The sequence below is a fragment of the Triturus cristatus genome, chromosome 6 (genome assembly GCF_964204655.1).
Source record: "Triturus cristatus chromosome 6, aTriCri1.1, whole genome shotgun sequence".
Classification (NCBI taxonomy): domain Eukaryota; kingdom Metazoa; phylum Chordata; class Amphibia; order Caudata; family Salamandridae; genus Triturus; species Triturus cristatus.
In genome coordinates this window covers 192,261,843-192,277,831 of record NC_140589.1, presented here as the reverse complement: position 1 = coordinate 192,277,831, position 15,989 = coordinate 192,261,843, and the positions used below count along the sequence as shown (strand labels likewise).

The window sequence follows — 15,989 nt, the reverse complement described above, 5'->3', positions numbered from 1 at the left end:
TGCATTATACCCAAAGGCACTTGTAATACGGTGGACGGAATATCTCGTTTATGACTGAGTAATCTTCCCACTGAACTCTTAAGCAGGCCCTACTTTTCATTTTTTTTGTCTCTGACCCCATAGGTACAGTAAGCAAAAAAAGCATTGACTAGAATGCAATCCTGAGTATCTGCAGGTGGAGGGAAATCAATCAAGCATTCCATCCATCGATTGTTTTGTTCTTCTTCTGATTAACAGATACAGCACCTAGACCATAAGCGCTATAAAAATGATTTGAGGGTCTTATGCTTGATACAGACAATATAGCAACTTCTGTTTTATTCTCCCTTTTTTCCTTACCTGTATTAAAATGTAGATACGTCTTTGACATTATTGTACTGAATATGCATTCATTTTATTGTGGGTTATGTACTGTGTTATGCTGTATCTTGGTTTCTACACTCTACCACCATAGAGAGTAAGCCCCCATTGCTCAACTTCTCAAGCCCTAGAGATCCAAGGATTTACTTGGTTTTCCAGTTGCTCTGGATCACAAGTGGCTCTTTAGGGCTAACACGTTGGTTGAATGTCCCACCTGGTGAACCGGTGGATGGTGGACAGTGAATTAGCCGGGTAACTGGGGAAACTAGGAAACAGCTGAGAAGCGGCCTTAATTTCTCCTAACCCGCACCCTGGCTTCCCGTCTTTTCTGTTTGTTGGTGAAGTTGCTGGCAGTAGCGGCCTGTGAGCCTGTCAGCTGTGCACAGCAGATTTAACCTGAAATCAATCTGTGGCAGGTTAGAGGTATTGCTGAACCTACTTTGTAACAAGTGGTGAAAAACTACTCCCCATTTAAGATATTTTTCAGTAGCCATTGACTCCCTCATCGCCCTAAGAAAAGCCCAGCCATTGGTGTGCAAATCCTAGGATTACTGGGTCACAGATTACAGATGACACTACATGCCATTCGAAAAAAATTAATCACATTGACTTCAATATGGCACTTAGATATCGAAGAACATGTTGTGGGATCAGTCTGAACTAAAGAGTCTGTCATAGCAAAAAGTCAATAAGCTTGAGAAAATGAATTGGCTTAACCCAGTGACTGGTATGATATCTTAAAATGATTGACAGAATATCCTCCGGCATATATATTGTGATCTATATATCTTTTACAAACATTTCACCCCATTGGAGCTAATAATAGGAGTTTATAACAGGAAATATATACCCCAATGGGATGATATTTTTGTAAGTAGCAATTAGTACACCATATTTCTATAGATGACATACAACCAAATGACCAGGGCTGATACTGCTTTTATTATTATTACATTTTATTTCTCTTGTGCATGTAAACCAAATAGCTTCATGGTACTAAGACCCTAAAGTGGAAAATCAACATAGAAAATGTATCTTATTAGCATCAGCAACGTAAAGCAGCCTTCAAATCGCGCACACTGCCCGGTGTTTCTCAGTTTTTCTAATCTCCACAGGAACACTGTCCCACAGAGAAGCAGCCACCAGTGTGGCCCATCCTCTTAGAGCACACAAAGGGTCGATTTTTGGAGTGCATAAACCTTACAGACACATAGGGCTGAAGAACCAAAGAAAACTCCAATATTTCTTGTCTCTCTAATCTCATGAGCAATGCAGAGGCCTTCAAATGCAGTCTCAGTCAGTCAGTCATACATCTTTATTTGGTTCAAAGGAACCATTAAAGTGAACAGGATAACTATTAAAAACATGATAAAATACAGGTCACAATGCAAAAGTATAAAATAAGATTGAGTAAATTTTAAAGCATTGCATTACAATGAAATACCATATGATTAAGACAAACTTGAGATAACTAAAACCTCTACATAGTCCTAAAAGGTCACATAAATGGTCCGCCAAGTTACTACGGATAGCAGTCCGGAAAAGAGTCTATCGGTTTTACTTGGGGATACCTAAAACCGGAATGGCGAAAATCATACCACTTTCAGCAATTCGTATTAAGATAAGCTACACTGATAAAACCTGTAAAAGGAATCAATTATAAAAGATACATGATAAGATTAGGAAGGGTCAATGTTTAAAATGCAGTACAAGCATACCTAATGTTTAAAAAGGCTGCGTTATGCTTATGTAGAGCCAATTCTATTTCTGAAAATTTCTGATTTTCAAAGCCCCAGAGATAAAGCTAGTAATAGCAAAGCAACAATAGTTTGCAGTTTCTGATCTATGACAAACAAATAGTTATCTCTGCATACAGCTGAGGTACGCTCAGATCTTTGAAGGGTCTATACTATTCGAAGTGCAGAAGTATGTGCCCACTGTAAGTTATTCAATAGGTAGACAAAAAAATCAATATATACTTACAATTTGCAATTATTGGCAGAACACATGCCACCAAAGTATGAATGTTCTGACGGAGAAAGAGGAGTATTTTTTTCAGTGTGAGAGTTCTACTTCCGCAATAATTTTACTGATAATTCCTGTCCAACCAAGATACCCAAAGTCTTGATTTTGGAGCACACTTAGGGGCATATCAACAAGGGCTTTATCTCTGCTTTTTTGGCTTTAAAAGCCAAAAAAGGAGAGATAAAACTAGCGCCCTATCAACAACAGGGTGCTAACATGCAAATTTGCATGTTAGCACCCTTTTACTCTACGCTTCCCGTTGCATCTCTAATGAGATGCAAAGGGGGCGTTCCAGAGTAAAATAATAGGAGAAATGTCGCTAAGCGACATTTCTCCTATTATCAAGAATGTCGCTAACCCTGTTAGAGACAAAAAAAGCAGCGCTAACCGCGGTTAACGCTGCTTTTTTACGTCTGGTATTTTTCTAACTTAGCCATGATATCCTATGGAAGGAGGATATCATGGCTAAATTTGCCTGTCCCTATCAACAAGGTAACGTGAGATTATCGCTGGGTTTCCAGCGATAATCTCACGTTAGCCTGTTAGCGTGAGGATTTTTATTGCTATTGAGATAAGCGTTGCTAATAGCACGCTATCTCAGCGATAAAAATTCACGCTAGCCGGCGATAATTATCCTAGCGCTAAGTGCACTTAGAGATAATTATCGCCGGTTGTTGTTGATATGCCCCTTAGGATGCACACTCATGCTAAGGGCTCATAGAGCACTAGCCCGTTGATCATGGTTTCTACCCATGAAAAGTAACTCTGCTTTTTCCGGCGTTGAATTTGCAAGAATTTTGGCCCATCCACCACAGAATTTCAGCCAAACAATGTCTCAGCCTCATTGCACACCTTGGAGCTTGGTTGTTCAACCTGATGACAAGTTCAGCCTTATCAGACTAGAACAAAGCACAACACCCAAATGATCTAAAGGTCCCAACAGAAGACAGATATAGTTGTGAGAGAGAGTTTGAGAGAAAGAGAAGCCTTGTGGGACTCTGCATTCAATAGTAACCTGTAAGTGGATTAGCACATGTCAAAATATATTGAACCAGGTCAGCAGAGAGCCAGCCTCAGTAAGATACTGGATCATTATCTCATAGCAGCTGTATTAAAGGAAGCAGGGAGATCTAAAATGATCACTGCCACCATTCCCATCATACTTAAGGGATTGGATCTCATCCAAAGTTAGGAGCAGGGTCATCTCAGTGCCTTTACCTGGGCAAAACACCTTTTTGCTGGGAATGAAGAACATCAGATTTTCTAGGAGTTTGATTAGGGCAAAAAACTGCATCCTTTCTGCGTTTGTGATCAAATCAATATTAAATCCTTCTAGCAGCTTTTAAAAATGCAGTCAAAGATGGAATGGATTCACATTTCTTTACATTTGTCTGTTTTCTATCACCTATTGTACTTATATTTTCAAATATTTCGTTTTCTTTAACCCGCCTGTTAGAAATGGGAATCTCTAGTTGGCACAGGTACGTTTCCTTTACAATATCATCTGACTCGACTTGACAGAGAGTCAGGAAGAGGCGGTGGTCTTGCAGTAGCCACGGTGGCCCCCACTGCGATCCGAGTACTAGAATCACTCTCCTCTATTCAACTAGAGATCTTGATTTTCACAGTGGACACCCCTGGCACAGAATCCTGGAATGGGGCATTGATATATAGACCCCCAGGTCCCAAGTCGCATTTTGTCAATCAGCTGCTTGAATTTATTGCACCTCATGTACTAGCAGCTGACAATTTTATCCTTCTTGGTGATTTTAATTACCATGCGGAACTGGCACAAGACCCTGACTCAGCCCACCTTATTGAGGCTATGCTTACACTAGGACTGACACAAAGGGTGACTGGACCTACCCACTCTGCGGGCCATACCCTAGATTTGATATTTACCAATTCCTCTAACTTAAACATTAAATCTCCGTGCCCGCTATTATGGACTGACCATTCCACTCTTAAATTTAGTATGCCTATAACCATGTAACTTAACAACAGCCTAAAGAATCGCATGTGGATACGACCATGGCGCAAACTTTCTATGGACACCTTTCTTTCTCATTTTGGGCCTCTACTACAGGGTGAGAAAGTTGACGCTGTCAACTCTGTTGTTAATAATCTAGTATCTGCTATTTTGACGACCATTGACAAAGTTCTCCCCCTTACAAGCGTTCTTGAAAAAAGCAAAGCTTCACCATGGTTTACCGATGCATTAAAAGCGGATAAGCAACAATGTCGCGCCGCTGAACGTCAATGGAGGAAATGTAAAACTGACAAACACCGTAGGGAATATACTATCCTCCATTCGATATATATGAATAATATTAAATCAGCAAAAAAGGCCTACCTCACTCAGCGTATCAGCAATGCAGCTCACTCGAGTAAAGAGCTATATAAAATACTGAAGGAATTTACTGCTCCCCAGGTTGAGCAACCTTCTTTTACACCTACCCAAGAATGGGTTGACTCTATTGCCCTATTTTTTGACAATAAAATTAAAACCATATATGCCTCATTCCCCTCTCAGGTGGAAGACTTCGGTTGTCATAACACTAACGTGAGTGAACATGGCCCTCCGTCAGAATTAAACAAATCACCCTTATTAGCTGAGTTTGATCCCATAACAAAAACTGAAGTTAGGGAATGCCTGGGACGGATCAAGTCGGGCTCCCCAGCTGACCCCTTCCCCCCCCGCCCCTGTGCTAAAATGTCACCCTTATTTGTGGATATCTTAACTATTGTTTTTAATTTGTCTCTGAACCAAGCCACATTTCCGCACAGGTGGAAATTAGCACAGGTTAAGCCTATCCTTAAAAAACCCCTTGCTGACCCCAGTGCACCCGCAAACTATCGTCCTATTTCTTTGCTCCCTTATTTTGGAAAGGTACTGGAGTTTTTAGTTAATAAACGTCTCACCGCCTATCTTGAAACTCATAAGCTTCTTGATTCCTCTCAATCTGGCTTTCGTGCGGCCCATAGCACGGAGACCGCCGTTATTGAGGTAGTGGACAACATCAGACTGGCCTTGGACCGTCGAGAATCTGCAATCCTGGTCCTCCTGGATCTATCTGCAGCATTCGACACCATCTCCCACAGTATTCTTAAACATCGTCTGTGGGAGATTGGTGTCAGAGGGAGGGCCCTTGACTGGTTCGACAGTTATCTTGCTGACCGATCCACTGCGGTTTCCGTGGATAGGTTCGTCTCCAGCTCATATTCTGTAACAGTAGGGGTCCCGCAGGGTTCTATTCTCAGCCCTATGCTTTTCAATGTTTACTTAACACCTTTAGCTGATATCATCAGGTCTTATGGTTTTGACACACTATCCTATGCCGATGATACCCAGCTGTTAGTGACCTGTGACCCCGACCAGCCTGATGTCCAAACCCGTTTTAAGAGCTGTTTGATCCGTGTAAACGAATGGATGAGTCTAAACAAGCTCCAATTGAACGGTGGGAAGACTGAAGTTATTTTATTTGGGAAAGCTGAACAGCTCTGGACCAACGCCTGGTGGCCATCAGAACTGGGCACCTGTCCCTCCCCTAAGTCCGCAGTCCGCAACCTAGGCATCACGATTGACAATTCTTTATCTTTAAAGACCCATATAAATCAAGTGCTTGGGACCTGTTTTGGGATGATGCGTATGTTACGCAAGATCTTTAAATGGCTACCCATTGAAGCAAGAAAACCTCTGGTCCTGGGTCTTATCGTTAGCCGCTTGGACTATGGTAACTCCCTTTTCACCGCACTCAATCAGGATCTAATTTCCAAACTTCAAGTCCTTCAAAACACGGCCGCCAGACTTGTTCTGAATCTTCCTTCCCGTACCCCCTCTGCCCCTACATTAAAAACTTTGCACTGGCTCTCGATCCGCCAAAGAGGGCATTTTAAACTTTTAAGTCTTACGCATAAAATAATGTATGGCACTGGTCCACTTTATCTGGCAAAAAAACTTCAATGGTATGTCCCTCGACGCCCTTTGCGGTCCAGTTCCAGACTTTTTCTTGTCCAACCCCGCATTCGGACAGTTCGTAATGGAGGTCGGTCCTTCTCATACCTGGCCCCTCTGCTCTGGAACAAGCTTCCTCTGGATCTGCTTTCTATATCTGACCATTTACTTTTCCGTAAAAAGTTGAAAACCTGGCTGTTTTCCCAATAAATGTTGTTGCATGATCACTTTCAGTCATTTCCGGTTCTTTTGTCTTGGTTGCTAGCGCCATGAGACCTTTGGTGATTTGCGCGCTATACAAAAATCTTTGACATTGACATTTGACATTGACAGGTATGCACTTGCGACAAGCAGGGACTCTCAATTCTAAGTCAGGATGAGGGGATCACCCTTTAAAATAACCCCTGCTCACCCTTTAGGTAGTGTGGCGCAAGCAGTCAAGACTATTCTCAGGGCGTCATAGGTTAAGCATTTGTGAACACATACAGTAATACAATGACCCATCACAAATGGACACCAGTCAAGGTTGTATCAAAAATAGGTTTCTTTATATAAGGCTTAGCACAAGACTAGAATAACGAAAAAATGACCACAGTATTATTTCAAAGTTCAATGTTCTTGTAGAAAGGCTTAAAATGCAAAAATGGGATTCTTTTACTCAATTCTGCTTCTTTTCAGACTTTGTACGGTTCGTACCTGGTTGTACGACTCGTCCGCATTAAAAACAAAGAAAGTACGAGTCAAACAATCGGTGCGGACTCCGGGGTCCGGGACGTGCACACTGCGGTGCGAACAGAACAAAGTACCTTAAGTTCGTGGGGTCCGCGACGGACAGTGCGGGACAAGTTGATGGGTCCGGGTCGTAGTTCGGCAGCGTACTCGGTCTGGTCCGGTTGAGGCGTCGGGACGCGGCGTTGGTACGGGACCTTCAGGGATACGTGCGGATGATCCGGATCAGCTTGCAGAGTCCGTGGCGTCGGTGTTCGGGCCGTACCTTCGGTGCGGATCAGCGGCGACACTTCTCGGCGCCGTACAGAGTACGGGGAGGATCAGCGTACTGCGGCTTCTCGGCTCTGAGTACGGCACGGTGCAGTACGTTAGCAGCGTACGGACCGTACCTGCGGGACGATGGAGCTTGGGTCCGGCGTACAGGGTTCGGCAGCCAGGGGTATACGTCTCGAATCGGCGGGGAAGGTTGGGTGCAATGCAGCCGGGAGGGATACGGTGCTTTTGGATCAGCGTAGACGTACGGTGCCGGGCGGCAAAGACACGGCTTCGCGGCAGATGTAGTACGAAGCGTACTGGGGCCAAATCCAGCGGGAAACAAGCACAGATCGTCCAGGCAACTCAATTTTAGAAGGCAGATGAGTCCAATGGTCCTGGGACTCAGTTCAGGGGGCAAGCTCTTCTTCCAAGCCCTTGGAGATAGTTGAAAAACAAAGTACAAAGTCTATTTCAGTCTTTTCCTCTCCTTTCTCAGCAAGGCACCAACTGCAGGCCAATCCCCCAGGTCAGGGAAAGTTACTCCTCCTTCAGCTTCTTCCAGGTCCTTCTGGTCAGGCAGAGTTCCTTCGTAGTTCAATCAGGATCTGATTTCTTAGGAGCAGGGCTCCTACATTTATACCAAGTTTCTTTTGTCTTTACAGGCCAGGGGGGCCTTTGCATAATCCCAGTCCAGTTCTTTTCAGTGAGGAGCACTTTGTTGTTGGGACTCTGGCTTCTTCTTTCAGCAGGCAGGGCAGAGACATCAGACGCTCCCCAGGGGGTGGCGCCAGCATTGTGGAGGCAGAGCACTGCCCTATTCAGAGTCAAGGTGCACTCCTCCCACCCATCCTGGTGTAATCTTTCTATTCACCACGTGGCAGCCCCAGCCTGTCTCCTGGAACTTCCCAGCCCTGTCACTCAAGCTACACACAAAGAAGATAACCCCTCCCAGCAGAGGCGGACTGAAATGGTTAGGCAAGCAAATGCTAACTTTCTAAAAGTAGCATTTGCAAACACAGGATATTAAAATAAACTTTACTAAAAGATGTATTTTATTATTCTGAGTTCAGGCATACTAAACACAAATTTCTACCATGCTTCCTGAGCCTTCTAGGATTATAGAGTGTTATAATCTAGCAGCCCATTCTGGCCTATGGAGAGCAGGTAGCCTTACAATAGTGAAAAACGAAAATGGCTGTAATTCACTATTAGGACATGCCACACACCTCAGGGCATGTCCTACCTTATCCTTACAATGCACCATGCCCTAGGGCCTACCATAGGGGTGACTAATATGAAGGTAAGGGAAGGTTTAGGGACTGGCAAGTGGGGACACTTGCCCAGTCAGCATGACAGTACCAGACTGCATGCAGGCTCTGCAATGGCAGACCTTAGACACATTTTACCCCGCTGCTTCAGTGGGTGGCACAACCAGTGCTACAAGCCCACTAGCAGCATTTGGATATACAAGCCCTTGGCACCCCCGGTGCACTCTACTAGGGACTGATAGTAAACCAAATAAGCCAAACATGGAAGTCAATCAATGTATACATTTTACCATAGGGAGAGCATATGCACCTTAGCACTGGTCAGCAGTGGTAAGGCGCCCAGAATTATAAAACAGCCAACACCAGGTCAGAAAAAATACAGGAGGAAGGCAAAAAGTTTAGGGATGACCCTGCAAAAAGGGCCAAGTCCAACACCGCCCATGCAAGACTTTTTAGCAAAACACTTGCTTTTCCAAACATGATAATTAGAACGCTTGTAGAGTTGGGATAGTGGATAATTCGTAAACTTTTTTACAGTTCTTTAAGTTCACAACATGTTTTAAAGCTGTTCAATGCATCTTTGATATGGCAGCATAAATTATACTTAATATGAATCGCTCATTCCTTTCCATATATTTTCATCAAAGAGATTGCAATTTACACACTTTGTCACATACTCGATGTTTGTGTTACCATGTCCTCATCATTGATCTCCCATTTATTTTGGTGAAATAAAAGTTATGCTGTTTTTCTGTTTCTTTAACTGTCTTTCCATTAAGGAATTGATCATTAGTTTTCTATTCAAATATAAAGGTGAGTTTTTTGTTTTTAGGTATCCCCTTTGCACATGGAGAACTCTGGAGGGCAATGAGAAGGTTTACCTTGTCTACCTTAAGGGATTTTGGCATGGGCAAGAGGACCATTGAAGAGAGAATTATAGAAGAAAGCGAATTTCTCTTAAAATATTTTCAGAAACAAGCAGGTAAGTGAGTGACTCTGTCGGAACTTCATTCAGGGTACCTTTTATGATTTAACACTTTCATGAAAAATTATTTTGAATTTTCACACTAATAAGTAAATTAAAATACAATTAAGTAGTTAAAATGTGGCAAACAACGTTACTATGATGTAAAATGTCCCCAAGATGACTGCCAGTGTGTGAGATGAGCAGTAGCTCTGGATGTGGGATCTGAGGTTTTGGGCCCAAGAAGACATCTTAATCATTTCAAACAGACAGGAATAACATGCTTAACTAGTGGAAATATAGAGGGTAAATTTCGCCCTCACCCCCAGGTATTTATAGCAATAATGGCAATACAAAACCTTGACTAAGCGAGATCCTCCCAAAGAGAAATGGTGTAATGATACCTTAAGCCACCTGTAAGAATCCAAACATGACTCAGGCCATTATATCTCATCAAACCTTCATGTTGAAAACACAGACACCCAACAGCACAAAAGAGGAAGCCAAGCCCAACATTAGGGTATCATGAAGGTGGGTGAAGTCGTGATGGTCCAGCTTGGAGATCAGCCGGAAACAGCGGTTGGGGATTTGCCGAAGCCTAGCAACATCTAAGGGCAAGGCAAGAGAAAGCACTCAGGAAGCGATAAACGGACTGAGGGCTCACAGTCTGAGGCTGAAGAAAAGGGGGAATCGTCTACAGAACAGTCCTTCACCGAGCCCTAAATTGAACACAAATTGACAAAGTCAATAGCTCTCGCCTATGCAAAAGCTACTGGCTCTGGCAAAGTGTTTTAGCCATTTTGGGCAGCAACATGGCCATACAGCATGGCTTAAAGTACATTTAGAAAAAAGCACAGTTAGAAAAAAATGCTATGATTTAGTGTTTTTTTTCTTAGGGTGGATGGGTTGGGCAGCACAGGCAATGGCATTAGGGTGAAGTGGACAGCACGGAAAAGGGGATGTAGGGAGGGTGGTAACGGTTGAAAAAGAGCAATAATATGGCCAGCGTTAGCTGCCTCATAGTGTTTCTTTCTTCTTATGGCCAGTGGGGAGGCAACACAGACAATAAGAGGGTGGGAGATTGAAGTGAAGAAGCAACACAGACAAAAGGTGGGTAGGGGTGGGAAGAAAGAAGCAACATGAACAAGGGTTGGGTGGAAGGGTAATAAGCAGCACGGACAAGAGCTGGGGGTGGGAGGGGAGGATGCACCACATGCAATATGTGGGAGGGGAAGAAGCAAAGGGGGTTTGGAGGTGAAGATGCAGCAGGGTTGAGAAGTAGGAAGAAAAAAAATGGTACCCGTATCACAGCCAACAGTGGCTGGATAGCGGAAGGACACTAATCCAAGTAAATAAAGCAATACTTGGTCCACACTCTAAATCAAAACACAGGAGGTGTCTTTGTCAAGTGCTGAAAACAAAAAGAACAAATGATGGATGGAATGCTGAACAAATTAAACAGTTGCCCCCAGTCATAGATCTTGTATTAATCCATTGCTTTTTTGCTCACCATGCCATCCCAGTTTGGAACCAGCCATATGCACATCAGTCTTGACCTTTCTCCCCATGGGAAGAGTCGAGCCCGAACTGCCAGACCAGGTCCTCGCTGGACTGTAACAAGCATCCTGGGACTGGTTTTGTGTATCACCCCTCATCATCCTGGCTAGCTTGAATCCAGTGGCACAGTGAGTACAGGACCCAAGTCTGGGCATAATCAAGACTGATTTGCACACTGCTGCACCCAAATAGGAATGACACGGTGAGAAAAAAACCAATGGATTTAGGCTTAGATCTCTGTACTGAGGATGAATGTTTGACATTGTTTAGCATTCCACCCATCAAGCGTTCTTTTTGCAATTTTGAAGCGCTTGGCAACTATTCGGCAAAAAATGAGTGACAACCTTACAGAACACGATATGTCTCGCAGTGACAGTGGATGAGCTGTCGGCTGAAGAGACCTCTAAAGGACAGAACTTTTGTTTGATCACTAAAGAAAGTAAATTGGGAAGTGGCAAGTGTTTCCTTAAAATTCTTACACTTCCTTGTCAATGGCATCAGACAGCTGTTATTATAGCCTTATAGCCTGCCGTAGCGGGCTATACCGGCTATTAAAAGCCCGTTGCAGCGTTAAAGGCCCGAGCCGAAGGCGAGGGACTTTAACAAAGCAGCGAGACTTTAATTGCGGTATAGCCCTGCTACGAAGGGCTATAAGGCTATTAGAACATTCTGCCACTAGAGGCAGAATGTTCTAATAAATAAAACAAAGCCTTCAGGGAGCGCGAGAGGATTGAAATCCCCTCGGGCTCCCTGAAGCCTTTGTTCACAGCCAGAGCTGTGAACAAAGAAACATTGGAATGTTGGAGCTCCGGGCTTATACCAGCCATTATAAGCCCGGAGCACTCCATTGTTTTCAATGGAGCTACCAACATTCCAATGTTCTAAGATCTCTTATTCGCCAGTCCTCTGTTACTTTTAAGCAGGATCACATCAAGAGGCTTTTTTAAATTCTGTTCAGAGTTTCCTGTGTGAAAGCTATTTAAAAAAAATATATTGGATTTAATGTATGGTTTGAGATACTTGAGATATGTGTTGACAATCATACACTCGAAGGTCTCGGGGCTGAGATGCCTCAGATTAACTGATAGGCAGAAAAACATGATTAGGTTGGAAAAAGAAAAGTTTCAAGCTTTTTCCTAAACACAAACTGAGAGAAATAACTTTCAGCTCAGAGGGTAAATTGTTTCAAAGCTATGGGCCAGGATAAATTCGTTTTTTCCACTGAAGAAATGTTTTGGAAAGCGAGGATGGGCCAAGATGTTGGAGAAAGAATACAAAAGAATCCATGATAGAATGTATTTATTTAGTCTGCCACAGTGAGAGAATCAATACCAAATTAGAACAAGCATTTGCAATGCAATAGGTCTCGCATTACTAAAAGTTTGAGTTATTGGTGTTGCAAAGCCAATAGCTCAAACTTTCAGTAATGCAAGACTTATTGCATTGCAAATGCTTTACCTTTGGTATAATCGCGGCACCCGCGCTTTACTTTTAATGTTATAAGTGAAGCGCGGGTGCCGCAATTATACCAAAAGTAAAGACCTTTGACCCTGTCACCAGGCAGGTCACTCCCCACATCCGCCACGCAGCCCCCTGTGGGTTGAACCTCCGTTGCCGCTTTTGCCGCCTGACTGCTTGCTCCCTTTTTTATTCTGTACCCCTGCGCTTGGCTTTCTGTGCCACTTTGTTTTTTCATTCTGTGCCCAGTTATTTTGCTTTCTGTACCCCTGTGCTCTGTTGTCCCTCTCCCGCTGTCTTTTCCCGCCGTTTTTTCCCCGGGTTTTCCCCCGCTGCTGAGCTCCTGTGGCCCCGCCCCCTTCACTCCCATTGGCTGCCCCGCTCCCACTTCCCAGCTGCTCCTCCCTCCCTCTGCCCTCATATGGAGGCCGCAAAGTGGTGGTAGAGAGAGACCTTTGACCCTGTCACCAGGCAGGTCGCACCCCCCATCTGCCACGCAGCCCCCTGTGGGTTGAACCTCCGTTGAGGCTTTTGCCGCCTGACTGCTCGCTCCCTTTTTTTTTCTGTACCCCTGCGCTTGGCTTTCTGTGCCACTTTGTTTTTTCATTCTGTGCCCCTGTGTTTTGCTTTCTGTACCCCTGTGCTCTGTTGTCCCTCTCCCGCCGTCTTTTCCTGCTGTTTTTTCCCCGGGTTTTCCCCCGCCGCTAAGCCCCTGCGGCCCCGCCCCCTTCACTCCCATTGGCCGCCCCACTCCCACCTCCCAGCTGCTCCTCTCTCCCTCTGCCCTCATATGGAGGCCGCGAACAGAGGGCGTGCCGCTGGCGTGCCAAGGGCACGCCTAGGGCAAGCCCGTCTGTGCCCGTCCGCGCCTGGACCGCACCCAGCGCCAGAACCCCTGGACCCCGCACCCTTCGCAATGCCAGACTGCACTACGACGCAAGCACCCTCCACGCACTCAACACCAGACGAGACCACCCCTGCTATCGGGCCACCCCGAAACGCACCCAGGAGCCTTTCACCTGCCGGAACTGCAGATTCACCAGCATCCAACCCTCCACACCACCAGCCAGAGAACCCAACCACCTCCGCTGCATCCTCCTCAACACCCGCTCTGCTCGCAAGCACGCCATCGAACTCTGGGACCTCCTAGACTCCACCGCCCGCGACGTCGCCTTCCTGACGGAGACCTGGCTGAACACCACCTCAGCACCAGACATCGCCATAGCCATCCCACAGGGCTACAAGATCTCCCGCAGAGACCGCACCAACGGAGTGGGAGGAGGAATCGCCATCATACACAAAGACTCCATCAAAATCTCAACGAACACCGATGACACCCTCACCACCGCCGAGCACATGCACTTCCAGATCCACACCGACCCCAACACCACCCTCAGAGGAACTCCCATCTACAGACCTCCCGGACCCCACCCACAGTTCAGTGACACCATCGCCGACCTCATCAGCACCCACGCCCTCGCTTCCACGGACTACATCCTCCTCGGGGACCTGAACTTCCACCTCGAGAACAACAACGACGCCAACTCCACCGCCCTGATCGACAACCTCGCCAACCTCGGACTCAAACAGCTCGTAACGACACCTACTCATGCCGCTGGACACACGCTCAACCCCATCGTCTCCACAAGCCCCCACGTCTCCTTCAACCACACCACCGAACCACACTGGACCAACCACAGATGCGTCCACTTCACCTTCAGAAAACCAACCACACACCACCGCACCCAACAGCTACCACGCCGCTGCTGGGGCAAGGTCACCGAGGACCAACTGACTACCACCCTCGTTCTGAGACCACCCACCGACCCCACCGACCCAGACACTGCCGCGACCAACCTCACACAGTGGATCAATGACTGCGCCAACACCCTTGCCCCTCTCAAGACCTCTACAACCAACCACACCAACAAGAAAGCCGCCTGGGTCACCGAGGACCTCCGGATCTCCAAGCACACCTGTCGGAAGCTGGAGAAGAAATGGCTCCACGACCGAACACCAGACAACCACACAGCCCTCAAGAGCGCCACCCGCAGACACCACCAACTCATCAGGACCGCCAAGAAGACCGCCTTCAAGGACCGCCTAGACAACAACGCACACAACACCAAAGAGCTCGTCAGCATTGTGAAAGAACTCTCCAACCCCAGCTCCAACACCAACGACATCCCGCCATCTCAAGACCTGTGCGACCCCCTGGCCACCTTCTTCCACCGCAAGATCACCGACATCCACAACAGCTTCAACTCCAACCCCCCCCGCACCCACCACCGAATCCACCCCCCCTGCGACTACCACTCGCACCAGTCGCCTGACCATCTGGTCCAGCGTCAGCGACGAAGACACCATCAAAACCATGAACTCCATCCACTCCGGATCCTCATCGGACCCCTGCCCTCACCACGTGTTCAACAAAGCCAGCGCAACCATCGTGCCCCACCTCCGGAAAACAATCAACTGTTCCTTCGAGACAGCAACCTTCCCAGAAAGCTGGTAGCACGCCGAGATCAACGCCCTTCTGAAGAAGCCCAAGGCGGACCCCAAGGACCTCAAGAACTTCCGGCCCATCTCCCTGCTCCCTTTCCCTGCAAAAGTGACCAAGAAGATTGTCAACAAACATCTGACCCGCTACCTCGAAGTTAACAACATCCTGGACCCTTCCCAATCCGGTTTTTGCAGCAACCACAGCACCGAGACCGCCCTCATCGCCGCCACTGACGACATCCGGACCCTGATGGACAAAGCAGAAACAGCCGCCCTCATCCTCCTGGACCTATCAGCAGCCTTTGACACGGTCTGCCACCGCACCCTCACCCTATCAGCGCGCCTCCATGACGCCGGTATCCAAGAGAAGGCCCTGGCCTGGACCACATCCTTCCTCTCCGGCAGAACCCAGAGTGTCCGCCTTCCACCTTTCCACTCCAAAACCACCGAGATCATCTGCGGCGTCCCACAGGGATCCTCCCTCAGCCCGACGCTGTTCAGCATCTACATGGCCCCCCTCGCCCATGTCGTACGACAACACAACCTCAACATCATCTCCTACGCCGATGACACCCAGCTGATCACATCCCTCACCGAAGATCCCCACACCGCCAAAGCTAACCTCCACAGAGGAATGAAGGCCGTAGCCGACTGGATGAAGGACAGCAGACTGAAGCTGAACTCAGAAAAGACAGAGGTCCTCATTCTCGGACCCACCCCATCAGCCTGGGACGACTCTTGGTGGCCCACGTCACTAGGCACAACCCCGGAACCCACAGACCACGCACGCAACCTGGTAGTCATCCTCAACTCCATGACCAGGCAGGTCAACGCCGTCTCCGCGTCCTGCTTCAACACCGTCCGTATGCTCCGCAGGATCTTCAAATGGATCCCCCTCGACACGAGAAAAACCGTT

General features: G+C 46.7%; 1 protein-coding gene across 1 annotated transcript in view; it reads left to right on the top strand.

Moving 5' to 3' along the window:
* The window catches only part of LOC146816618 (cytochrome P450 2K1-like), a 269,453-nt gene that overhangs the window by 64,343 nt on the left and 189,121 nt on the right, over positions 1–15,989 (top strand). Inside the window, exon 3 of the mRNA XM_085609147.1 lies at positions 9,425–9,574. Coding sequence (XP_085465273.1) covers positions 9,425–9,574 — 150 coding nt within the window. The remainder of the gene's footprint in view (positions 1–9,424; positions 9,575–15,989) is intronic.